Source organism: Varanus komodoensis, unplaced genomic scaffold, assembly GCF_004798865.1.
Source record: "Varanus komodoensis strain SLA01 unplaced genomic scaffold, ASM479886v1 scaffold34_1, whole genome shotgun sequence".
NCBI lineage: Eukaryota > Metazoa > Chordata > Lepidosauria > Squamata > Varanidae > Varanus > Varanus komodoensis.
The window spans coordinates 4,125,285-4,151,999 of NW_025335854.1; the positions used below are offsets into that span (position 1 = coordinate 4,125,285).

A 26,715-nucleotide genomic window follows, 5' to 3' on the forward strand; every position below is an offset into this window, starting at 1 on the left:
CAAGTCAGCACTAAACTTCTCACAGGAAAGAACACCAAGAAATTACTAATTATGACTTAAAATTGTGTAATTCATCGTGAACAGTGAGCAAATTAAGTTGCAGAAGTTTCGTTTTGGTTTTGTTTTGACAATTCTGTTATAAGGAGAATGTCCAGGGGTCATTCAAGTATTTTATTACAGAAATGAAATAGAGAAACCAAGTATTTTATTACATAATTACCCATCAAGTGCACACCTACTGATAAAAATCTTCAAAAATTATACAACAACCAAATCTCAGAGTGGGCACTTTTGGATGAATTGCAAACGTGGTCTCTTTTTGAGGTGCAGATTTGGCCTTTTGAATTTTTTAAAAAGGTTTTCAAAAAGCTTTATTACTAACTTTTTGCTAAGCGCTGGTTAAAATGGGTACTCCCATAATATGGTTAAAAAGTATGTAGAAAATAGTATAGTAGCAGCAGACTAGGTGGGTGCAGGCTATTTTATATGTTTTGACTTGCACCCTACCTTGCCCTCAAATGTGACATGCAAAGTAGCTTACAATCACTAACAATCCTTGATAAAATTCAATAACAAAACCAACGTATTAAACACAATTAAGAATACAACAATAATGGAATCAAAACACCATCCAACCCAACAGATTCACTTACACACCAAAGAGCACTTGAATAAAGCAGTTTTGCCCACTGGCAAAAGGACACCAGAGAGTGAATGAACCTAACCAGGTTCCACTTCCAGGGATTTTTATAAATATTATACAGGGCATGACTGTTGGTTGAGTTACGCCCTGTTATGCAACCATTAGAAGTCTTGCTTTATGATTTATTTTCTTGGCAGCATAAAGTTAAGTATGCCTGATCCTACTAAAAATAATGGGTCAGCCATATGTTGGCTTGGACTTTGTGTGTGTGTGTGTGTGTGTGTTTTGTTTGGTCAGTCGGTATGGTTTGGGTGGGTTGTTTGTTTATTGTCAGGGGTTTATATCATCTGAATGGTCTCTACCATTATGCAGACTAGAAACTGGCTCCTCAAACTTCTGAATTCTAGATCAGATGTTATAGTCTATGTTTCATGGCATATTGGGAGACAGGTAGATTTCAATTATTTCTGGCTTTATGATCAAGAGGACTGCAGCCTTGATTCTTGCCAAAGTATTATTGATTTATTTAAATGGAATGTTTGTTTGTTTGTTTTCTACATCGCCCAACAGGCAAAGCTCTCTGGGCAGCCCACGAAGTTCTATTTTTACTTTCAGAATTTTGCAAATACTGAATAGAGTCTTGTCAACTTGAATTTCATCCAAGTCCCATTCTTTTAAATCAGAGAGTAACACTGCAGAAGTTTGTATGTTTGCACAGCAGTAAATCTACTGCATTCAGTAAGACTTAGTTCCAGTGAGTATGCACAAGATTTCAGACCAGCAAGACATTATTGTGCATGTCTACTCAGAAATAAGCATCAGTATGCTCCATGGAACTTACTCCCAGGTAAGTAAATATAAGTTTGCACTCTACTTCTGCATAAATATATACACCAAGGAGGGAAAGTCCTGGCTCTTCAAATGCTTTGGCCTATAGCTCCCAAGCCAGCATAGCCGATGATGAGAGATCATATGGGCCATAACTGGAGGGTTACACACAATGAACAGGATCACAGTTATGCAATTTAATCGAGATCATGTCCATTTCCCATTTGATATTTTCAACTTCAAGTCATGCCAACAGTTAGTCTTCATATTTATATACATCCTTAACCAAACAACAGAAAGAAAAAATCACACATTGTCAGAGCTATACATTTGCCATTGTTTCCTTATTTCTATTTTCAAAGCATCAAGATCACTTACCAGACGTCAAGAGACACCTCCACAATGACTTCTGTCACCTAAAGAAAAGTTATAACGGCATCATATTGTTTGTTACACACTGCAACAATTCACAGCTCAGCCTGCTTAGCATTATGATTACTCTAGCCCTGCATAAGACTCACAGTAAGAATAGAAAGCTTCAGATTTACACAAATCTGTCAAGAGAGGTCATCTGGAGCTTTTTCAGTTTAGTGCCACCAGTATCCCAATGACACACAGCTCTATCTCTCTTTGCCATCTAAATTTAAGGGAGCTGTTCTACCAGTGTCCAGTACCAGTGATGAACTGAATAAGAGAGCACAACCTGAAGTCTAATCCAGACAAGATCTGGATCACAGCCAGAGCACGATAGGGGTTGCTCTCCAACACATCAGGAGCAGAGCAGTTGAGAGATCTACCCTACACTCTCTGCCTATGCTTATTTCCTATCCTATACCTCTTTTATGTTCTTATGTAAACCACCCTGCAAGAGGTCTATAAATGTTTCGGAATGAAGAAATGAGTACCTCTCCTTCTCCAACATTCCGCTTCTCAGAGAGGGTCCATATGTCCCCGGAGTAACATCCGATTCCATCCCTACCTCCCTAGCATAAAAGCCTGGAATAGGTGTTTTGCAGAGGTGACCCCGGTTTTCAACATAAATGTAAGGGAGCAAATAAACACTGTTTTCAATTCACAAGGCATCATATCAGGAGAGGATGTTCTAGTTCAACACCAATCTTCACCAAAGAAGAAAGGAATATCACGCTAACAAAACTGAACGAAAGAAAGAACGAACGAAGTTGCCACTGCCTTGCAATTCCCCAGGATGTCCTTTCCTTATCCAAGCACCTGCAATCAGGTTCTGGTTTTATTCCTTTTTCTTCCTTTTTAGACATGTATTGCACCATTCTACTATTTCCCAAAGTCAATATCACCCCCTCCCCCATGACACAAGTAATCAGCACAGCTCTGTAAGCCCAATCCCTATCATTCCCCTTCTATTGATGGGAAAAGCAAGGCTAAGAGCAACGACGAAAAGTCATACATCCAATCTATATTTGAATGAGTCTTTGCATCCAGGCTGATATCCAAAACTATGCATTAGGCCATAGGATGCTCCCAAAGATGCTGCATAAAATAAACTCGTACGGAGACAGGTGCTTTCATTCGCACAAGCTTCATGAGGTCTTTCTCCCAGAGGAGAAAAGAATGCTCCCAAGAGCTTGGCAAACTAGCACATATACAAGCAATGATTCTCCTGGCACTAACTCCTGAGTAACCTCTTTACGCTCCCTTGGACTTTGAGAGAGCAACTGGTATGACAACTGCAGCATCTAAATACAAACCAAAAGCAAAGTGTGACTAATCAATGAATCGGCTTGGCAGCACTGTATTTCAGGCCTTCACCTCCCCAGTACAGCTATGACTTTGTCCTTCACATCATCTTCTCTATTCTCCAAACCCATCCCTAAAACCTGCCTTGCAGTCAATCTCAGGTTCCCTCTAAGCGTGTGGCTAGTATTAGATCATTTGCCAGAGAAGGGAGTCTGAATATCACAGCAGTCCAGAAGAAAGCATTGCTATGGAGTGAGCATGGCTTTGGGTACTTGGGATGTTTGGGATACTCCCTTGGTTCTCCTCCTATTTCCTGGGAATCCTTTGACTGAAGAGACAGATATAAATGCTTTGAATATAAAAATTAAAAATGATCCATGTATTATGGAGAATATAGCAAGTGCCAGGAACAAGGAGCTGAGGAGCTTCATGAGAACATTTTCGTCAGCTGTCCTAATGCATATCCAGAGCTTGACATCTGTGAGACAAGGACAAACAGATGTCCTCTTCATCCATGTAAAGTCTAGTGTTGTCCAAAATACTCAACAGGGGTCAGCTTTTGACACCAGATCGTAAACACTCAAAAAGCTGAGGCTGTAATTAGGTGGCAGTGTCAGAACTAACTTCAGGAGCTGGCTTTTGGCTTCACATGTAAAGCTCATCTTGGGCTGCATCCAGCACGAAACGACTCTGTTGCCAGCACTGTGCATTGCACAGCTCCGTGAACTGGACATTAGGGGAAATTCCAGCTTGAGCTGGAACCACCAGCTCCGTAAGTGAACCACCATCCTGCAAACTTCCTTTGACTCTACTCACAGGGGTCTGTTCCATGCTGTTATTACGTGCTGTCAGATTGTCTCTGGCTTCTGTGAACAAGTCCCCTCCAAAAGGCCCTGTCATTCACAGCCCTGCTCAGCTCTTGTAAAGACAGAGCTGGGGCTTCCTTTATGGAAATGATCCATCTCATAGCAGCCTTCCTCTTCTGCTGCCTGCACGTTTTCCTAGCATGACTGTCCTCTCCAGGCAGTCTTGCCTTCTCATGATGTATGACAGCTTCTGTTTCATAGGTTTTGCTTCTAGGGTAAGCTCTGGCTTGATTTGATCAAGGACTCACTTGGTACCAGGGCCGTCTTAACAGCATTATGGGCCCCGGGCAAAGCAGTGTACTGGGGCCCCTTCGACAACTACAACTACTGTTAATTTTGGAAGTTTTCCGATTTTCCAAGGATTAACATACACAGATTAGTATGGAACCCACGGGCAAGTGCCTATCAGGCCCACGCGTTAAGATGGCCCTGCTTGGTACTTCATATTCTACTTAATTCCAGCTCTGCCAGAAACAGCATCACTGTCTAACATGACCCTCTGGGATTCTTTTTCAGGAATAGTTCTCTAAAATCTAAGTTTAAAATATATTGCATAATTCTACGATACAAGTTAATCACATTGCTTCATTACTCAGTGCATCATAGCACAAAACAATCTGACAGCTTTCTCATTGACAGCAATCGCACTGATGATCCGACAGTAGAATCTTGGAACTTACTTTATTAATGATGAATGACACTTCTTTCTTCTCACCCGCTTTCAGAGATGATATGGGAAATGTTGCTGTACCAATTGTCTCATCCATCACGTAATTCGCATCCATAAGAGTGATCTACAAAAGACACATGCTTTTAAAAGAAAAGCACTGATCTGCCCTCATTTATCCTTTGATTGATCTGTCCTTATTTCCAATTAAGGAGCTCACCCACCTCTTGCAAAATCTCCTTTGCTGCTGTTTTTTTACCCATCCCTTTTCAAAGTACAGGTTTCTTTAGGCAAATTGATTGGCAAAAAGAGTCGGAGAGGGGTGCCACATTTTGGTAAGGTCCAAATTCAGCTCAAAATACCTCAAAATGAGGCAGAACTTTTTGAAAAGGCAGCATTCTGAATTTGCCAGCTAGTATATGGGTATCATCTTTTGGGTTGTGATGAAGTCAAACTATTTGGTTACCAAACTGGTTAAGAAATTTACTGGAAAATGATAATCTAAGAAGAAGATAGCCGGACTGTAAAATTAGCTACTTCTAGACATTAAATTCTGAACTATTGTGCATACTGTAGAAACTGGCATTAGAAGGGCAGTAAGTCACAACAGAACATGCATTATTTTCAAATATACTCATCTGTCTAGACTAAGAAGGTTGCAGATTTTTAATGTCAGCTTTTAGAACTTTCCTCACATATTTTCACAACCCACTGAGCATGTCATTTTAAGGAAACTACCAAATTACTAGTCTTCATTTGTTCCCCTTTAGAGAACAGATGTTCTCGTAGCTTTGTTAGATTATATTGCAATATTGATTATATTGATCAATCTGATCAAAACCCATGGATAACTGGCTCATAAAAGGGCACATTTTCTAATTTCTATTAAAAAGCAATGAAAAATGCATAAAATAAGAAGATGCTGCTTAGAAACTGCTTGGCTCTTGGCAGAAAATTATTTCATCAGATCCTAATTTAGTGCCAAATGAATTGCAAAATTCCTTTCACACTTCTTCTAAGTAACTGATAATAAGGGTAAGTAACATAGTGAGTATTAAGAACAGAAGTACTCACTTCTCATAAAATTAAAAGGGCACTACTGAGCTAAAAGCACCAGTTTGGATCATGCATATATATTCTTCAGCTGCCCTTTTTACTTTTTGTTTTAACGTGGGATGAACTCAGAAGCATGCATACGACACAGAATATACTTATAAACAGCATGAGTGTGTGTGTTGTGGAAACACCAATCTCCAGAATCTACCAGCTCTGAAGGTCACCAGCACCACAACTGGCCACAACTTCATGGAGGTGCCGACATCTTTTTTGGTTTGTTGTGAGGGCAATGCAATTGCAAAAGGTTCAGGGGTTCAGCCCTGAAGTCTTTTCTCAGAAATGCCCTTATCTCATTTATCCTTATAATTAAAGGCAATGCTGTTTTGCAAAGGGAGAACAAAGCTGTGAGAGAGCTATTTGCTCAAGGCATCCCCTCTTGCGTTTTTCAGTCCCATCCTTCTGCGCCAGCTTCTCAGCAATCCTGTGTTCTTCTCCCTCATTTTACACTCAGGATTTGTCCCTAAGTTCTCACTGAGGTGGCAAACCTATTTCTGAGCTATGTAACTTCACCAGGAGGGGATATGCATGACTGAATGTTCCTGCATACACTAGCACATCCCCCGCACACAGAAAACTAGAAGTTAAGGAGAAGGCACCTGCCCTGGCCTGCTTCTTTTCTCCATGTGAGAATAATTTGGAGGAAGTCATCCATCATGCAAACCCCCACCTGTGATTTGGGGTGCTACCACCCAGGCACAGATTTATGCATGTACAAAAAGAGCCCAAGCAGAAAATTGCCTTATTCTTGCAATATTTTTGCTCACCTCCTGCTGAGCACCTCCTGCCTGTGGCAATGTCCTCCCCTATTCCAAGTAAATTCAGGAAATCCATGTCAGGAAATCCACAGACAATGTGGGCAAGAGGCTTCAGCATTCTGCAGAAATAGTGTCAATGCACTCAAATACTCCCCATGTTCAGCCATACTAATCCTGTTTCCCTTAAATAACTCTTGCTTCCTCAGATTGTTCCTTTCTTTCTAGCCATTGAACAAGTCTTAAGATTTCCTCCGAGATATACAGGCTGGGCCAGAGGTAGGTGTACAGTACTGAGTGGGTCATGTTCAGTCTCTTAGGTGCTTGAAATGCCCTCCAGCAATGCTGCAACATTCCTGGAACCTGTCCCCAACACTGTGACACGAATTCCAGTTAGCACCAATGTCAGTCGATGCTTGCAAGATCAAGCCCTTCAATTCCTCCCCTGTGTGAGCCTCTCCATGATCCAATCAGTGAGCCGGGGGTCAGACTAGATGGCCTGGGAGACCCCTTCTGACTTGCTTTGTTTCTACATTTCTATGTATACCTACCTTTGACCCACCCTGTGTGTGTGTGTGTGCAAGCGTGAATTAATCTGTTTTAAGTTTGGTTTAAAATTTTGTATTACACATTTTGCGATGTTGCAAGGTGTTTTAATATGTTGTAGCTTTTCTTGTATTTTCAATGTGCTGTTGTGAACCGCCCAGAGATGGCAGTATGGAAAATAAATAAGGAGTGCCACATTTGTATGCTTTATTTTGGATACTGGGGTTTCCTGGGGCTAAGCATACAGCTTCTTGGATGGACGTCTCCCTCCCCGAAAAAGAATTATTTTCAACTCAACATTAACGAAACAAGCCTGGATGGGGTCTCCATGCCAGTACAATTTGTGCTGGTACCTCCAGGATATTTTCCTGATTGGGATCCAGAATGATCTCAAAGGTCTCATTCCACTCAGGGTTCACGTTGTTGTTGATGTGTTTCGTTCTCTTTCTGCTATCTGGGGCTGTTGGGATGAAAACCTCCACGTAGGGATCTGGCGTGTCAACTGCACGAAAACAAAAAAGACAGAGGTCGGTCATTGGGACGCCAAAAGTTCACGGGCAAATTGTATGGCCATTGCTCTCCATGCTTTCACTCCATTCCTGCTGTTGCATTCCCGCACACAGGCCTTCCAATTCCCAAGCTAAATAACTGAGAATTTGCATAGCAAGCATGTCAAGCTAAGAGCACAACTTATCTGAAGAAACAGATACACTGTATTAAGGATGAGGAAGAATTTCATTTTGACTGCATTGTTAATGCACTTCCCAGATAAAAGCACAAACAGAATAGTTATCCTTTTGATGGTGCACTTCTCCGAACTTTGTGATGATGTTCCCAACACAAAAGTTGCATATACCAACGCATAGGAGCAGGAATGGGCAGCTTCTAGCCCTGCCAATTTTCCCTCTGGCATAATACTGGAATTCAGGGGCACAAGACTTCTTGATGGCCCCCAGTTTGGATGGCTACAGGATCCTGGACAAATTTGCAGGACAAGAAGACTATCAATGACCACTAGGCCTGAGACTAGTAGTCCAGGCAGTACACTTATGTCCACCAGTTGCTGGGGAACACAGGTGGAAGGACATGGTGGTATTCATGCTTGACTCATCTATTCGCCCTGGGAGCTGGTTGGCCACTGTGTGTATAGAACGATGGACTAGATGGACCACCATGATTCCTCCTAGATCTTATGGGTCTGCCATGATATGGAGCAGAGAACTGCCCACCTCTCCCTATCACCTTTCTCTGCATATCTCAGTGCGGACTAAAGATAAAACTCATGCAAGGCATGGAGGGCTACATGTGTCTTGCAGGAAATACTAGATGAGCAGTATTGCCTAATAGGTTGGCCTAGATCATGGGCACATGGACCCAAAATGATTCACTACCACTGGGGAAGAATGCTGGACTTATGGTGGTTGGAGCTGCCCGTAAGGCACTAGCACCCATGAAGTTCTTCAGTGGACAAAATGCATGGAATAGATTCATATGCATGCTAGCCAAAGGCCCATTATGAAGGTCAGCTGGGGAGAAGCAGATAAGGAACCCATGTGTGGGGAGCACAATATGCTTCTTGCATTCCATACACAAAAATATATTGACGCCCTTGTCCAGAGAGAACTCTGCCATTGGAAACCTGTGTCAGGGATGACCCAGGACAGGTTTTGCCAGTTGCCTATAATGGAAGAAAGAAAGAGCTTGCCCCAATCCCCACACCTTATTTTCCAGCTAAAGCACCCTCTAGAGCCCTGGACTATCTTCTGCTGCCCACCAGGAGCAATTCTCCCCTTTCCCACCATCTTCCTAGTTTCCGGAAACAGCCTCTCTCCAGAACATTCTTCCAGGCCTATTTTTTCCTACCATTTTCCTTCTTTCTTTCCCCCACCTCTGAGGAGACTTGAGATGTCCTGGAAACAATCCTCTCCACCATTTTTGACCTAACCAAGCTTATTTATTACTGCACTTTTATAGCTTTCATTTACAAAAGATTTACAGGTGGTCTGTTTAGGGTTAAAACATTGAACCCTAAAATATGTAAGTACAGCACTGCATCAGCAACAGAGGAGGGATGCATGCCCCTGCTGTAGCCAGTTCTCCATTCTAAGCTCTGCTTTATCAGCACAGGTCTCGGAATAAACCAACATAAATAACTAGCATATACAGTAACACCGAACTATTTAGAAGAGAGAAGTTGCCCTTCCAGACCTTGATTGAAAACTTCCATGGCCTAAATGCACACAAGGGCACAGTGTTTGCCCCGCAATCCACTGCTACACTGTTTGCCTGAACATAATCTTGATCGAGCAAAAAGGGAGAATAGATTGCTTCATTGTGTTCTTTGGCCAGCAGCTCTCCCAATGGGCACATTCAACTCTACTACCCAGGCAGTTTAAGGCATAATAAATTAAAATGCACACAGCAGAGTACGTGCTTGACTCTGAGCAGCGGGACCCGTGGCAAGGGGAGGCGTGTTGTTGGGCATCTACTGAAGGACCGCACCCTGGCTGAGACCGACCAAATACAGTTCTCTAGACCTCCACATTGCTCTCTGCGTGTTCACCTGCCTGGCACCCCAACGTAGGCAACAGCGGTTCAGGTGCTACCAGTGGTTCAGCTTGCCATTCTTCATGTACTGAGTTCTCCTTGACTGCATTTGGTACTTCCACCACAAGCATGTTTGCTTGCTTATTGCACAAGCTACTTGTACATTAGAACTCACATGCCAGCAATCCCAAGGCTGGTTCAACAAGTTAACCTCAGTTCTGAGGGCAACAGCAGAACCTTTTCCCCAGTTCTCTTTCTTCCACAGATAAACACACACTTTGGAGATTCAGCATTAAGGCAGAAGAATTCCAAACCTGTGCTATCTAAATATTTCCTTTGCAATGGTCTGCAGTCTTTCTAAGTAAGAACCGGAATGGATAGGAAAGAAATTAATTGACCAGACAAATACACATTAATTTCAGAGAATTTTTACTGCATTGCTTTGAGCAACAAATGTAGACTTTGGGTCTGTTTTTACTTCCTGATTTATTGCAGTGACTCATCAAAGCTCCTGCGTATTTTTTCTTATTTCTTTTTCAGGCAACCTCGGCATCCAGTAGGCAGCCTAACCTCCTAAGGAGTTTGTCCTACTGAGTACAGTGAGGCTTAACTCCAAGAAAGTGGAAATAGAATTGCAACCTAGAAGCCAAAACCCCTTTTAAGTCCATCAAACAATTCTAATTCAAGTTGCTGAAGCCATTAAATGCTATTAAAACCCTGTATTTTCTCCAGGGCTGACTATAATTTAAAAGTCAGAGGAAAACTTTAAGATGGTCTTCTTAAGGGCAGAAGCTTTTTGTATGGTAAGAAGTGTTCCGTGCACCCAAGCAACCCCAAGCAGAGCACAGAACAATGCAAACAAAGTTGAAGCAATACTCACGCATGTCTCCAATGGCTCCCTTGGTAACATTCTTGGCGTGCTTAACTGTCACAGTAAATGTGTGTGAATACTGGTGTTCCACCTGAATGCCAAAACAGCAGTCAATTAGGGAGGAAATATAATACTGCAGTGCCAATAACCGAAACAACTCTCCCCAACCAGTTTTCTATTTGTTTCATATTTCCCCAGGCTTTTCTGTTTCCAGAAGCAAAAAAAGCACCCACTGGGAGACAAAGCATCTTGAAAGAGCAGCGTATTTGTCATCAGCTTTGCTGAAAAGTCAGGCTGGTGGAAGGCATGGAGCTAAGCGGATTGCGACCACTCCTACACTGCTGTTCCTTCTATGCACGAATACACCTTTCCGTTTTTAATTTTGGTCTGAATGACTTACGACTCCTCCCCTTCAAGCACAGCTCAGACACTTGATTAGTCAGCAAAAGAATAGCTTGGGCATGGGACAGCAGAAGGTAGTTTGAGCCTGCAGTTTCCTCCGACAGGAAAGTCATGATTGTATCCTACTCACACATTATATTGCACACTATAGAGGCTATCTCTGCACATGTGCAAAAGGTCCTGCGTTCTGGATTTTGATGCGGGCTACCATATGCACGTGTGTTGTGGCAATTCAGAAGGCTGAAAAGCAGTTGCTACTTCTGTGCCGTGCATTGCATCCATCCATCCATCCACCCACCCATTAGATTTATATCCTACATTTTGCTTATAACAACTCAAGGGGAGTTACAGCATTGTCCTCCTCCTCCCAATCTTATCCCCACAAGCCTGTGAGGGAAGTTGAGCTAAGAGTCTGTGACTGGCCCAAAGTCACCCAGTTGGCCCCATGGGTGAGTGGGAACTAGAACCCGGATCGCCTGAGTTCCACTCCTGCACTCTTAACCCCTGCGCCACACTGGCCCTCTGCTTATTGCAAGAGAAGAAGCTATTCCATCCCATTTTCATTGCAAATCCATAGGAATGCCAGACAGACAGCCTTCAGCTGGTTCATCCAGCAATACCATATTTTGTCAGGTTACTTATTTCTAATTGGAAAGATTTCTCGATATATATTGATCTTGCAAGAGGAAAAAAGTAGATGATAATGATCATGATGATGACGATGATGACAATGACAATTAATAGACCTCCTTTCAGCAAAGCTTTAGCTAGCTTACAGAGACAAGAGAAACATAAATATTTTTAAGTGAAATTCATTAAAGTTTTCAAGGACATTAAGAAGGCCAGGAAAATTAAAACACCCTTCCCTGGTGTTAAAAGGATCAGTGCTCAGTCCCAATCTGGAAGAGAATTAGGCAAACAAGATCAGTGCTTACTCCCAATCTGGAAGAGAAATAGGTTCAGTCCCTTACATCAGGCAGTGCAGCTTGGAAGCGAATTCTTCAAGATGACTTCAGTGCATGGGCAGGTTGCTATGAGAGGAGGTATTCTGCAGGTACAAGAGCCCTAATCCATATGGGATTTGAAAAGTAAGCACCAGCACTTTTGCTTGCATGCAGAAACTGACCAGCTGTCCAGAACAGTGAGATGTTTTCCCACTGACTAGTTCCAGTGAACAGCCCAGTAAAACTTATTTTGAACTAAAATTTCCAAATAGTTTTCACAGGCACCTCCTTGTATGAGTTCCAGTAATTGGAGGTAACTTTGGCCAATGGAAGGGGTCTAAAATTGAAACCAAAGCAACCCTTGAACTCCATTTTTTCAGATTTCTCCCATAATAACCCATGCTGTGGCCTCATCTGTCAGGACAAGTACTGGCTTTCCCCCACACCCACACATTCTCTTGTGTCTCCTTTCTTACCTACCTGTCCTACCGGGTTCTGCCTTTGCATACCTGGGTCCTGCCCAGAAGGTATCCTGCCATTTTTCAGATCAAGAATGCAAATTTACCTTTCACTCTCACTGTAGGGCTGAGATAGCTCTGGACACAGTCCAGGTTGCCTACTGGGCACTTCAGTTTTCTCTTCCTATGTTCTTCAGTGTTTGCCTATTCAAAGGCAAGAATGCAAAACCAATGGACTGAAACCGAACATGACAAGTCTCTACCTATATTTTTCTCTCTTGGGAGTGGCCAGGAAATCGGAGTACGTATTTAGAAATGGAGATCTTTTGTTTCAAGAGCTTTCTTCATAAAGGAAGGCAGGATGTGTCCCACTGGGGCAAAGCTCAAGAAACCAGGCTTCAGGTTGGATGTCAGAAAGCACTTCCTGATGGTTAGGACCCCTAGGATCTGGAATGGGCTTTCAAGGAAGGTGGTTGAGGCCCCATCAGTGTGGGTGTTCAAGGAAAGATTGGACAACTGTATGTTGGGGATTACATAAGCGAAACCAGCGGGAACTGGGCATCAGACTAGGTGGCCCAGGAGACCCCTTCTGACTTGTGTTGTTTCTGTGTTTCTGCATTTCTAAAGCACATTCCCTCCCTTCCTAAAGGACACAGTGATGAACTTGCTTCAAACTGAAAATGGCGCTATTAAACATATTTACCATGGACACGGCATGTAGAGAAAGGTTTGGAACACTTCACACACCTTCTGTCTGTCTTTTTTGATTCTTCTCCCTCTCTCTCTCTCACGCTCCTTTTTCCCAAGTAGGCCACTATTATTATCTCTAGATTGAAGACTGGGGAGTGTGGAGGCAATGGTGGCTCGAACCAAAAGAACAGGGATAGGCTAGACATGCACATGGTGGGCATGTCATGGGTGGAGCCGGCTGGAGTCGGGGGTCAGACTAGATAGCCCAGGAGACCCCTTCTGACTTGCTCTGTTTCTATGTTTCTATGTAACAGTGAATTGTTAAAGTCACCTAACAGAGTCATGGCAGAACCAAAAAAAGGTTTCTTGGCTTTTGAGGTTGTAACTTTGCTCCTTTTCCCTCTCCCATGTGCCCCCCACACCCCGTGGATTCTCTAAAATGCTCAGATCTTGAGCTTGTAATGAATCAACATCCAGAGTCAAAGGAAAGCAAACATGAGGAGGTTGTCCAGGTGTCTCTTCCATTATCCTTGACGACCTTGACCAAAGGCAAAGATCTGAACCGAATACCATTATATTGCTGATGTCTTCTAAGAAGTTATGAGATTTGAACAGCAGATTTATGGCATTTAACTATGTTGGCATGTTTTTAAAAGCATAATAATCATTAGAAGTTAAAGAAGATTGTTCTAAAAACAGGGTGTAACTTTCAATGTACAAAAAGGCCAAAAGTGCAATTCCAGTTCCAATCACTCAGTTAAAATTTTTTTGCAAGAATCAGTGGAACCTTGGATAATAAGGTTCCTCAAAAAATCATCTGAAGGGATAGAAAAAAAGTGCAGCAGGAGAAGAAAGTACTGGGGGTTCTGGGCCCCATAAAAAGATAATCAAACAGTTTAATTGCTTGTAAATTTCTATTTAAGGATCTAAAAAAGGGACTTTTCTTTGTTTCTCCATTTACATGATGATACAGCACGAGCTCAGATGGATTTATCCTAATTCTTCAGAACAATAGGATTGGCATATAATTTTCATAGTAAAGTACACTTATTTTCATAGACCTTTTACTATACATCATGATTTATGTCTCCAAGACAAACAGAACTTTGACTGCAGAATTTGAATGGAAAATCGTGGATTTAGCAAATTAGCCATCTACAGCAGCAGTTTTCAACCTTTCCACAGCTGGGATTGGCAGCTGAGGACCACACAGGCAAAAACAAAAAGCCATCTCTCCCTTCCCTGCCACCCCCGCCGTGGCACCGACTCACCCCCCAAGAACACAATGCCAACTGGGGAAGACGTGGGGGAGCACAGGCAGCCCACACCAGTCCACAGTGAGCAGGATGTGGCCTCTCCACAGACCAGCAAGAAACCTCTTGTGGACCAGTTGAAAACCACTGCACTACAGTCCAGTGTAGCAAGAATATTTAGCCCTTCGTGCCATTTTCAGATACATGGAAGGGGCCTTGAAGGCCATCAGGTCCAACCCCTGCTAGTACAGAACTCCAAGCTAAACCATCCCTCTCTGACAGATGTCCAGCTGCATCCTGAACTCCTCTAGTATGGGAACACTCACAACCACCTGGGGTAATTGGTTCCATGGCCACACAGTCCTAAAAGCAGGACATTTGTCCTTATCTAGCCAGAACCTGGCTTCCTGTAACTTGAGCCTGTAACATTATTCTGTGTTCTACACTCTTGAATGATCAAGCAGAGATAGAAACATAGAAAAACAGAAACTGAATGAGTCAGAAGGGGTCTCCTGGGCCATCCAGTCTGACCCCCGGCTCCAGCCAGTTCTGCTCATGACATGCCTACCATGTGCATGTCCAACCTATCCTTGAACAACCTCACCAATGGGCCTCAATCACCTCCTGTGGAAGCCCATTCCTAGAGGTACTAACCTTCAGGAAGTCCTTCCTGGCATCCAAATTGAACCTTGGTGTCAAACACAAAGAGGAAGATCCTGTCCTTCTGCTTTGTGGCAGCCTTTAAGCACTTGTAGAGTGCTATCATTCCCCCATCAGTCTTCTCTTCTCGAGGCTGCACCTTCTCTCAATCTGTCTTCACAGGGCTTTGTTTCCAGTCCCTGGATCATCCACATTGTCCTCCGTGAACCCTTCCCAACTTTCCTGCACCTTTTTAAAACTATGGTGCCCAGAAATGGACACAGTACTCCAGATGAGGCCCAACCAGGGCTGAGTCAAGAACTAGGACTTGCGTGATTTGGAAGAGATACTTCTATTAATGCAGCCTAATATAGAATTTGCCGTTTTAGCAGCATTTTAAGCACAACATCCCTTCTCTTTCTTCTGTGCATCACATTCCTTTGTTTCAATTAGCTGATTTTAAACATCTTGTTTTGGGCTGCACCTGTTTGCACCTATGTGTCCAGTTTATCCTTGGTCTCATTAGAAATTCAGCACTTTTTCTTCAAAGGCAGAATCGACTTCCTAACCAGAAGCACACAAGGGTCAAGGGAATGTACCCAGTTTCTATTGCATCACAAAAATTGTTTTGGGAACTTTAAGCATTCTTTGTTAAGTCATCCTACAAGCTACCGGACTGCAAGTGAGGTTTAGATAAATACAGGTTTTGCTGTATGTTAAATATCAGCTTTGTTACAGCTGGTGTTGTGTTCTCTGAAAGCATAAACACAGAGAGCTCAATGTTACTCTTAGGCTGAAAATAACTTCTCTTCAGTCCTCCCAGACATCAGTCATGGAGTACAAGGAAAGGAGTGTGTTTGTATGCACTACAGTGTGCAAGATTATTTTTCTTGTAGTCTGCATTCAAGGGCCTCTGGTATGTGGATCTCGTCCTATAATTCACCCTCCTGACTGCTTAGGAGAAGTGAGTGAAAGCTGCCCTTTTAAAAATTTGTATGACAGGGCGATTAGATCCATTTACTTTTTAAAGGCATTTTTACTTGGCTCAACAACCACAGAGACTCCCAGAGTGGTTTACATAAATGAGTAATAAGCTACTCCCTGCTTGGAGGCTTATAGTCTTGAAAGACATGACATAAAAGGAAGAGAGTAGAGGATGGTAAGAGGACAAGAAGTAAACTCAGGCAGCAGGTTTTAGAGTTGCAAAGCCTCTCAGCCGATCCCTTAGCAGAGGCACTGGGGTGGGCCAAGTGATGGGAACTCCTCTTCTGCTGCAGCCAGAGAAGGAGAGTTGAGGAACAGAGGTGTCAGACAGAGGTGCCCTCTTTCCCGAGCTAACTGGGGTAACCAATCCTCTTTGATGTGGTGTTTAGGCCAAAATTTCTGAAGCTAGTTTTACAGTTCTCCATATGTATAATCCCTCAGCCGTGAGCAGACTGTGTGACTACCAGGCCCAGGGCAGTGGAATCCTTTAGGTGTTTCTTGCCAGCAAAATTCTGTAAAAGTCCTCATTGCAACTCACAGCTGCAACTCACAGTCAACGAAGTCGGATATGTGGCCAGTCACTGAAGTTTCTGCTGTTCAATGCAATTTGGATGAAACCAAATTATATTAGAACTATGCTTTGCAATGCTCACTGGTAGTGTTTTTAATCAGTTATGTCTGAGTTATGTTGTATTAAATGCCGATCAGCAAGGTTCCCCTCTTCTTCCCAATTGCCTAGCAAGTCACAAGTGGTGTTGCTTGTGTTTCTGCCACAGCCATGCTCCCAGGCCACACTGCAGGCCTATTTAAGGCTTCAGTTGGCTTCAGTGACATGCTGAGACAACATCCTCCTATTTTCCTAGTAGAGGTCCAGCCAGTAGGACCTTAGTGCTATTCACTGTCCTGCATTGCTCCTGCTCTAAACTGCTTCCGTGCCTTGATCTTGCTACAAGCTTCCCCCGTGAGCTTCAGGTGACCACACAAGAAGAAGCATGGCTGATTCCAATGTTGAAGTTTCTTCTTCCAACAGGTCATGTTTTAAAATACATATCTACCCAAAGAAACAACACTGAAAGTGAGGCAGAAGGGGAGCATGGGAAAAGGAGAAATGATGGGGAAATGTCTGCCGTGCCAAACAACTCGGAGGAATCGTTAACACACATAAGAGAGAGAGAAACTCCCAGTGAGTCAGGCTTTAGAGCAAAAAGATTTCTACTTGGTGCCCATAGCACAAACACCCCCCGCCCCCCACCGCCTGACTCTGACGACGTTTTTGTCCAGCCTGCAGAAGCTACTCAGCAGGCCATGGGACGACCCGTTGCCATGGAGAATGCCCAGCTGAGGAGAAGACTTCGGCGTTTGAGCCAATTAGAAGAGAGACAAAGTCAAAGAAGGAGGGAGAGGGGTTTATCTAGCCCTCGTGGGGAGGGACATACGCGCAGGGTTAAAAGTACGTCATAAATCTTAGGTCAGGAAGGAGGGGGCATTTGTGTTGCTTAGAACTACCATCAACGGCTCCTGTACTATTCATCACTTGTGTATCGTGAAGTTATTTAGAATAAAAGGCTTTAAACTTTCAACACTTTGCAAAGAAAATGGTCTGTGGCTTTTGAATGAATGAAGGAGAAATTCCAGCTCCTGACAGCAAGGGTACTCCTTGACTAGAGACAAGGGTCAAGTTAGAGGATGCTCAGGTGCAGGATTCTGGAAGCTCTGTTGCCTTGTGGATTTCCAAAAAGGCTTTTGCCAGCCCTTCATAAACCCTAACCTGGCAGGACTGACTGAACAAGCTGGTGCTTCTCCTCGAGAGTGGGGAAAAGTGGAGGCCTGGTCAGAATCGCGTATCAGAGACGAGGCTGCCAGGAGGGGTGTCCAAGAAGCAGTTGGCATCTCTAGGCTTAGTGCAGATTCCTTCCTCAGATGCAGTGGTAGGTGCAGGCTGTTTGCGGGGAAGGAGCAGATCCCTTCCTTGCATGCTAGAGTCCATGGAGAGCAAATCCCTTTTGCGCCATAGTTTGAAGGGACTTCCAGGGAATGTAACTCGGACAATCCCCCTTAATAAAATGCCTGCCGAGAGCCAGTGTGGTGTGTCAGTCAGAGCGCTGGAGTGGGGTTCTGGGAGATCCAGGTTCTAGTCTCCGCTTGGCCATGAATCTCACTGGATAACTTTGGGCCAAACTCTCACTCTCAGCCTAACCGACCTTTCAGGGTTCTTGTGAGGGTTAAACGGAGTTGCACAAGCTGCCTCTCATTCCTCACAGGAGGAAAAATGGCAGACTAAAAACACAATGTGAACAACAACAGCAACCTGCAACCAAGTAGAAGGAAACGAAGTATCAAGGGGTTAATTTGCTCCTTCCTAGGGATCCACGAACAATGGCGTCCTTAAAGCACCTTGGTTTTCTGCTACAAGGGCTCTCTTTGTGCAGTCAGCTGTGTTGCATCTAAAACAAGTGTTGGATTTTTTGTGAATATGATTACAACTTAAGGAAGACCTTTTGTCCAGGAGGTGGCACTACCACCTTACTGCCACTCATACACATGATGCAATTTACTGCAATAAGGTTGCACTATTCCCCTTCAGATTCCCCAGAACCCTCCTAAAAACTCAATGCATTACACTGTCATTAGTAACGCCCGCCAGACGTGAAACGCTTGCATTCTGAAGCTCTTTCAGTAACAAATGTGACTCTGGAGGAAAACCCCAAAGCCGCAGAGCTGATCAGATCATTTCAAGGAAGTCCAATGCAGTATTTTTAGCAGCATGCTAATTCAGCATTATGATTAAAATGCCTGCAACAGTTCCTAAACACGTGCAGTGAACTATTCCCAGAGAATCTACACACCCTCCAAGACAGAACTTGACACAATCCTGATGGGAACTGCAACCCATTCCTAAGTTTTCATAGAAAACCCTTGACCAGGGCTAATTTCGAAGGAAATGTAGTAGGAATTTTTACCGGCATTGCAACGCATGACTTACCGGCATATTCTTACCAGTGTGAGAATATTCAGCCTTCTCACACTATTTCTGCCATTGTCTCTGATTTTGTCAGGCTAATTGCTTCACCCCCTTTTAATCTGCTGCATTTTCTCCATGGTATCTATTTCAGAGTGTGCTAAACCCTCTTTACTGGGGTGGTGGGCTAAGAGACAGTGGCACCGCAAAGAGGAAGTATTCTTTAAAGAATAGAAACAGTATTTGCTAATGTTGTTGTTCAGCTGCTCAGTTGCCTCCGACTATAAGCCATCCTAGGGGCCAAATCTTGCCACACTTTCTGATCCAACTCTTTCAGCTGAACTGCACTCTGGCCCGCATCCTCTTTGAGGGAGTCCAACCACCTTGCTCGTATTTGCATGCTCCCATGCAAAGGTGTGAGGGTCACGCGCCTCACGCCACTTAAAGTGCAGGAAGAGCAACAGGGCACTCTCTACATGTCTGCTCAGAAGTGAATTGCACTGTCTTTAGTGGTGCTCTTTGCCGCCAAGGTCAGAATGGGAAAATAAATAAAAGGGGAAGAAAGGAGAGGGTGCAGAAGCAACTGGACCACAAGCATGAGGTTCGAAGGCAACAAAGAAACCAATGCCACCACGAGGACTGTTTCTTTAAAGTTAAGCCAGTGATTTGTAGACGCCCTTCGGCAGATTAGGGGAAAAAAGGTCTGCGGTAGAAGCAAAACAGTGTAGCAAATCTGTCTGAAAAGATATAGAGTCCTTGCTTGAAAAGGTGTGCAGTTTGGGAGTGCTCCTCAACCCAGAGGGGTCCCTGGAACTCCAGGTGGCTGCGGTGGTGAGGAGCACTTTCCTTCAGCTTCGGCTGGTTCATCAGCTGTGTCCTTACCTGGATGAGCAGAGCCTCGCAACGGTGACCCATGCTCTGGTAACCTCCCGGCTGGACTACTGTAATGCGATCTACATGGGGCTGCCCTTGAAGATGGTCCAGATACTTCAGTTGGTCCAAAATAGAGCAGGATGTTAACAAGGACCAGCAGGAATGCATATATAACACCGGTGATTTACCATCTACACTGGCTACCAATTATGGTCCAGGCCCAATTTAAGGTGTTAACCTATAAAGTCCTAAATGGTTTAGGACCTGGTTATCTGAAGGAACGTCTCCTTACCTATGTGCCTGCCTGCCCCCTAAGATCTGGGTTGGACATCCTTCTTTGGGAGCCCTCTTTCAGAGAGATTAGGAGAGAAGCTACACGGAGAAGGGCCTTCTCTGTGGTAGCAGCCCAGCTGTGGAAAATGCTTCCCAGAGATGTGTGCCTAGCCCCGACATTTTATTCTTTTCGGTGCCAGGCCAAAACCTTTTTATTTTCCCATTATTTTAAGACCTGATTTTTATTTTAGCTGGGCTTTTATCAGATATTATGTTGTGCCTTTGTTGTCGGACCATCTGGAGACTTGTGCATAGGGTTGGGGTAGACAAGTTTTAAATAAATAAATAAAATGAGACTTGGACATGTGTGAAAGTCCGTGGGATGCCAGTAGGTCTTCAAGTCTAAGTCTGATGCGGAAGGGGGCACTCATGACAGAAAGCAAGGCTAGTGGCAAAAAGGCACCCCCCAGAAATATGGGGGAGAGGATGGAACTTTTGCACTTCCTGTAAAACTCACTCCTATACGAACACAAGTGCAAGAAAGATGCACATGGAGCAGGCAGATGCTCCAACTGCCTCTCCTTATGAAGAAATTAAAGAAAATATTTATATGCAGCAGCCACCAGTTTTGAAGTTACAGATGCAATAAAAGCACCATATAAAATTCCAATGCACAAATTTAAAACAGGGTAAAATTATCAACATCTAAAATAATTTTCAATAAAAACTAGACTTAGTAAAACAGTTCACATAACCCAACATCTGTCAAGAAATGCTTGGGAACAGAAGTAGTTTTAGCCTGATGCTGAAAAAGAGGACATTGTTGGTGCCAGAACAGCCTCAGTGGGTAGATTATTCCCTCTTAGGGGGCCACCACTGAGAAGGAATCTTCTTTCCATACTCTTTCACCTCACTTCCTGCTGCATCTGTCATACAGACCCATACACGCAGGATCTCTCTTTTGTTCTGTGGTTACTCTAACTTCCTGTTTGCTTTCTAAACAAGACATGTACTCATCCGGAGTACATGGCTTTCAATATTGGACTAAGAATTAGTCTTTTCTATTCTTGGTAAACCTCCTTTTCTTTTTTCTTTTTAGCTACAACTTCTGCCCAAGCCTGCTGAAAGTGGCCTATACCAAACATGGGATAAAAGGCCCACAGGGCAACCCAAAGGCATTCACCTGAACAAAGGAAAGCACAGAAGAAAGACAAAAGACAAAAGATTTTATATAGAAAGCTATCAAGTGATTTTAAAAAGATACTTATTGGTTTGAAACTAATGGCTTGTTTATGGGCATCTTCACCTGCTCCAGTTCCAAATTCAGAGTGCTTACATCCCCCAAGACACTTTGGTGAAACAATTAATATAGAAACAGAGCAAGGCAGATGTCCTGGGGCCATCTAGTCTGACCCTGGCTCCAGCCAGCTGCACTCATGACATACCTATCATGTGTATGTCCAGCCTATCCTTGAACACCCTCACCAACGAGGCTTCAACCACCTCCTGTGGAAGCCCATTCCATATCGTAGGGGTCCTAACTGTCAGGAAGTACTTCCTTGCCTCAACCTTGAATACTGGTTCCCTGAGCTTTCCTCCACTGGAACACATCCTGCCCTCCTCCGCAGGGGAAAACAGGTCTCTACCCACCTCTATGTGGCACCCCCTCACGTACCTAAATGTCGCCAACAGATCTCCTTGGAGTCTCCTCTCCTCCAGGCTGAAAAGACCCAGCTCCCTCAGTCTTGCCTCATATGGCTTTCCCTGCAATCCACCCACCATCCTTGTGGCCCTACGCTGCACCAGTTCCAACCTGGTAATATCCTTCCTTTAATATTGAACCCCAGAACTGAACACAATACTTCAGTGCAGGTACACCAGAGTCATATAGAGTGGTAGTAATACCTCTCTCGATCTAGAAGCCACACTTTTGGCTATGCAACCACGGGTGGCATTTGCCCTCTTGACCATTGCATCACACTGCTGGCTCATGTTTAGCCTGTGGTCCACCAGCACCCCAACACATATATTGGTATCTATCCACAGCCCCACTAATGCTTAACCTCACAAATATTTTAACGTGTGGCTCACTAATTGCAAGAGCACAGAATATAAACTCTACCACTGGCAGAGTGATATCTATCACTGCCAGCCAAAATATATGGCAAAGCAAAAATCATGTGAGCACTGAGGGAACCTACACAGTCAAGGTGACATAAAACTTGCTCTTATAGAAGAATGGGCAACTTCACTATCCAGAGCACATCAAAAGGAGAAGAGAATTATGGGCACCTTCATGATGGCATTTGTTTGTTTGTTTGTTTGTTTGTTTAGGGGACTTCTATGCCGCCCCATTCGCCGAAGCCTCAGGGCGGCTCACAACCATAAATAAATAGAATCCAATAAAACAATATCAATTAACAGTGACTTGTGAGAGCTTTTCTACACAAGGCATTGAGTGTGAATTTGTCATTCCTTAGTAACAGCTGATTATGGCTCTTCTTTTAGAACAGCGATATGCCCCCAAGCCCCAGTCTTGTTTCTGTTTTTAAACAGCCTTTTTGAAAGTTTTTGAATAATATATATATTATTTATATAGCAAAAGGAAATGACTTTTCTCCCTGGTGTATTCATGTTATTCTGCTTTACCATAGTGCCACCTAGAGGCTATGCAGTGGTAAAGAAGAAAAGGAAATTGCTGGACATCAATTCTACGCTGAAACCTAAAGAGAATTAACAGCCTCATGCAGAAAAGTTCTGAACTGCTAATCACTTTCTGGTTATTTTGTGTTGCTTCTTTTAAGTGAATTCTTTGTATTGTACCCTACATTGAAGTTGCTGAAAATAATTCATTCAAATGAGTTGACATAATATTGCATTTTAGAAATAAATGCATGAAATGAATTGTTGGGAGCATATCACAGGTTCATTCGCTGTTTCCTTCATTTGCTGGCATGGATTTCTTCCTCTGGTTGATTAGGTGCTACAACCACTGTTTCTTAAGAATCAAAGACAGATTAAGGGTTGCCCTATAAATGCCCCCTTGCTTGCAGGGTGGGGTGGGGCAAGAAGACCAGACCAGACCAGACTACCTCCAAACTAGGACTGGAATTGGAACTGTAAACCATAGTAGGATATCCTGCTTAGTGCTAACTTTGATGCAGAGTTCACAGGGAGCTTTGGCTTAACAAGTCATGAAGGAGAAAAGGAAATCAGCTTATAGGAGACAAAGAGAAACCCTACAAGCCCATGACATGTTCCTAATTTCCAAAGAATGGTTTGAACATTTGGGATCCACAAGTATTGACTGAAGTTGAGCCCTGTGATCTTCATGTGAGTTCGCTTCTGTTCTGTAGAAAGAAAATCACTGGCTAGCTTTCAACACTGACCTTTCAAATCTGTCTCATAAAAGGTGTCAAAGGAAACAGGTTCGCCCTTGCAACATAGACTACCAAATGCTTTTCCAGACTCCTAAATTATTTGCTTATGGGCAACCCCATCAACTGCTCATTTAACCCATTGCACCTGCTTACAGATCTCGCTCCATATGGTATCCGATGCAGACTTTACCATTCTCAGCATATCAGCTCTCCTTTTAACAAGTTTCAAGTCTTTATGGAAGAGACCAGCCCTTCCCCACCTGCTGCCTTACAAATATGTTGGTCTGTAACTCCCATAACTCCCAGCCAGCATGCTGAGAATGATGGGAGCTGCAATCCAATATACCTGGGCCAGACATTTCTATTCTGTACCTCAGCCATTGAATATACCCTTAAACATCTTACATTATGTATACCTCAAGTGCCTTTACAGTATTCCTTACCCATAATTTAAACTTTCTCTCTGCACAATTCCTCAGATCTCCAGTCTTGTTAAAATGATTTCTGGCAGTTCAAACTGGGCAAAGGAAATAAGAAATCTTATCTACTTACAGTGATGTGCTGGTAAGGATCTATCCTGGACATGCCTGATTCCAGGAACTGAGTCTGGCCCAGGAGTGACAAATGTTATCACACCTTCTATAATGCTTGCTCACGCCAGGAAGCTTCCAAGTTGAAATCACAGCCTCTTTTAAAGGTCTGTAAAAGAAAACAAACATTGAAAATCTCGTTCTGTTTTGCAGCGTATCACCAGGTTTATTTTTGCTTCCACTGACCCCCAAACCCCTCTTGGGACAGACCAGATCCTCTTGGAGGGTTTAGAGAGGGACAAAGCCAAGCAAAGGTGAAGGTGCAAAGCACAGTTAATCCACAGCAATGAGGAGGCGAGAGGTCAGAGTCCTGCAGCTCCTAGAACTGGGGAGTCCCCATGACCGAGAAGGCAAAGCCAACATAATCTTCTAAAGAAATGTGCTTGATGCTGCTGCTGGTCTCCGAGGAGTTTCCTCCTTAGGCAAGGCCTGAGTCTGGCCTCACAGTCTGGGCGGTCTTTCAAAATCACCTCAGCCCTTGCAAGATCCTAGGTGGTGACACCATCAGCATTGCAAATGTAACTGATAGGAAACATCTCTGCCCATTGCTGTTTATTCAGCAGTGGTGCCAGCTGCAAACTTCAGTCCTGCCCAGACAGTGTAGCAGGCAGACCACTGGTGAAAGAGAGAAAAAAAAGAGGCATACAAATAAAGAAAATGGAAATCGGGATTACCGGGGGACTGAAAACCTAAGGACCTGGAAATCTCATGGCAAACTAGATGCAATCGTAGAATGTCTTGCCCTGACTACTCCCCAGTCCAGCCTGGCTCTGATACCAGAGGTAATTCAAGGTGCGAGGAAAATGCTTGGGGAGATGAACTAATGTGGGAAGAGGACAAAAGGGAAGGGCGGAGGTTCTGCTCCCTCATCTGTGAACCTCTTTTGTACTGAAAATGAACCATCACCAACCATCTCTTGCCCCATGAATGTGAGGGGTTCATGAGCAAGCTTTGCATTCTGCGCTAGAAACTTTTCGTGTGCATTTGGTTCACCCTACTGCTCAGAGACTAGTCTGACTTGCAGTCTTCTCACACTGACTGCCACTGCTCAGCTGAGCTTTTATTTGTCTGAAAACCTGAGAAAAGATAAGAGTGCAGAACATGAGGCATGTTTCCTTTTCGCCTTTTTTCATGTTTTGAGCAATGCTTTTGCCTCTTTCAACACAGATTTGAAGGCCTGCTGTTGTGGGTTTGCACAGGGCAAAATCTCTTTGCAGTCATTAATATTATGCCTAGGTAGATTTTTAAACCTATTAAAATTGAGAAGGCCAAATAATTGTAATTCCATGAGGAAAGGGGAGTCCAAAACAGATAGGAAGGTTACTTTTAATTTAAGAATCATTTCTAGTCCCATCCTCTTTTGCATTTTTGTAGTGTCAAACTTCATCTTTCTTTGCAGTTCTTTAACTGGTACAATGTGACCCAAGAGCTCAGAATACCCTATTGTGAATTGTAAGCATCATACCCTGCCAGTTAACTTCCTGGGGTCATCTGGCAGCTTGCTGTGGGAAACAAGATGCCAGATAAGATGGTTCTCTGGTCTACTCTAGTGGTGTTCTGCTCATCTCATGACAATCGTGCATGAGCTTATGTCAGCCTTTTGCCATTGCTTCTCTGTGTGTCTTCTTCATTTCCATATTTTCCACATTTTTTCTGTTACAGTGAAAAAACATAGCAAAGCATCATACATGGCTTTACATCCAGGTGGCTGAGTTGTGAATACTTTGTTCAATGATGTTGCCAAAAAAACAAAGCAAGGCAAAGCAAAGCCCCACCAGTTAAAATAATAATGGGAAGATAAAGGAGAAATAAGCAAGCCCCTTCCATATAAACTGCAAGCGGAGATGCAAAACTGTAGACACACCTTTCGGGAAATGGCGAGCATTGTGCACAAGAAATAATTATCCACATGCTGTCTAAAGAGATTTGAGCATCTCCAAACCCACCTCCAGGTTCTAGAGTTCTGGAGGGTTCACATTCCCTCTGCCCCACAGGTCACACCAGCCCCATGCCCAAGCAATATTACTCTTTTAAAAAAATAAGTTTTATTTGAAATTATAATCCTAAAAAACAAAAAGAAAACTACAAACAACATCCATCATCAAAAACATCGAGCCCGCTGGGTCAGCCCCCACAGCCTTCTTTTTCCATTTATGATAGCTTAAAAACATATTTAAAATCTATGCAAAGTCCCGTTTCTCTAGCCAATAATAAAAAGAATCCCAAGTTTGACAGAAGTGCCCAAGCACTATTACATGGACAATATTCCAACCAAATTGTAAGTCATCCTAACCAATTTTCAGTCCCTTTGAATGCTTTCGAGCTTATTTCTAACTAAACATGCACAGCTTTGTGTTTAACAGAGGTTAAAAGGTTTTGTCACTGTTTCCCCCATAAAGAAATAAGTTTGTCAAACTGTAGGAAATCAAGAGATCCCATGCTGAGGACACCAGTGTTTACTTATCATTTGTTTATTCAGTGCATATCCTGCCTTTCTTTGGCAGGGCAGATAACAGCTTCAAACCATTGTCCTCTGAAAGTGCTAACTGAACTTTTCATCCTAGGACAAGCTAACCCCAAAGATGAAAACTCGCCAACACTGGTGCAGCCTGTTCCAGTGTCCTCACCAAGATCTCTTCTTGCTAAGGCCAGAGCATAGGACAGGTTGCCACAAACCAGATTCAGGCTGGACATCAGGAAGAGCTTCCTCACTGCCAG

The 26,715-nt window shown here is 43.4% G+C and overlaps 1 protein-coding gene across 4 annotated transcripts in view; it reads right to left on the minus strand.

The window, feature by feature from the left end:
* Window positions 1-26,715, minus strand: part of PLA2G4A (phospholipase A2 group IVA) — a 93,912-nt gene that overhangs the window by 48,387 nt on the left and 18,810 nt on the right. For 3 of the 4 annotated variants that reach the window (XM_044439158.1, XM_044439155.1, XM_044439156.1), the window contains exons 2-6: window positions 23,960-24,106; window positions 10,562-10,643; window positions 7,488-7,636; window positions 4,734-4,847; window positions 1,850-1,887 (exon numbers count right to left, since the gene is read on the minus strand). In XM_044439158.1, coding sequence (XP_044295093.1) covers window positions 1,850-1,887; window positions 4,734-4,847; window positions 7,488-7,636; window positions 10,562-10,643; window positions 23,960-23,992 — 416 coding nt within the window. In that variant the 5' untranslated portion in view covers window positions 23,993-24,106. Of the gene's footprint in view, window positions 1-1,849; window positions 1,888-4,733; window positions 4,848-7,487; window positions 7,637-10,561; window positions 10,644-23,959; window positions 24,107-25,462; window positions 25,934-26,715 lie in introns of those variants that run through there. The other variant, XM_044439157.1, reaches the window with a different exon arrangement.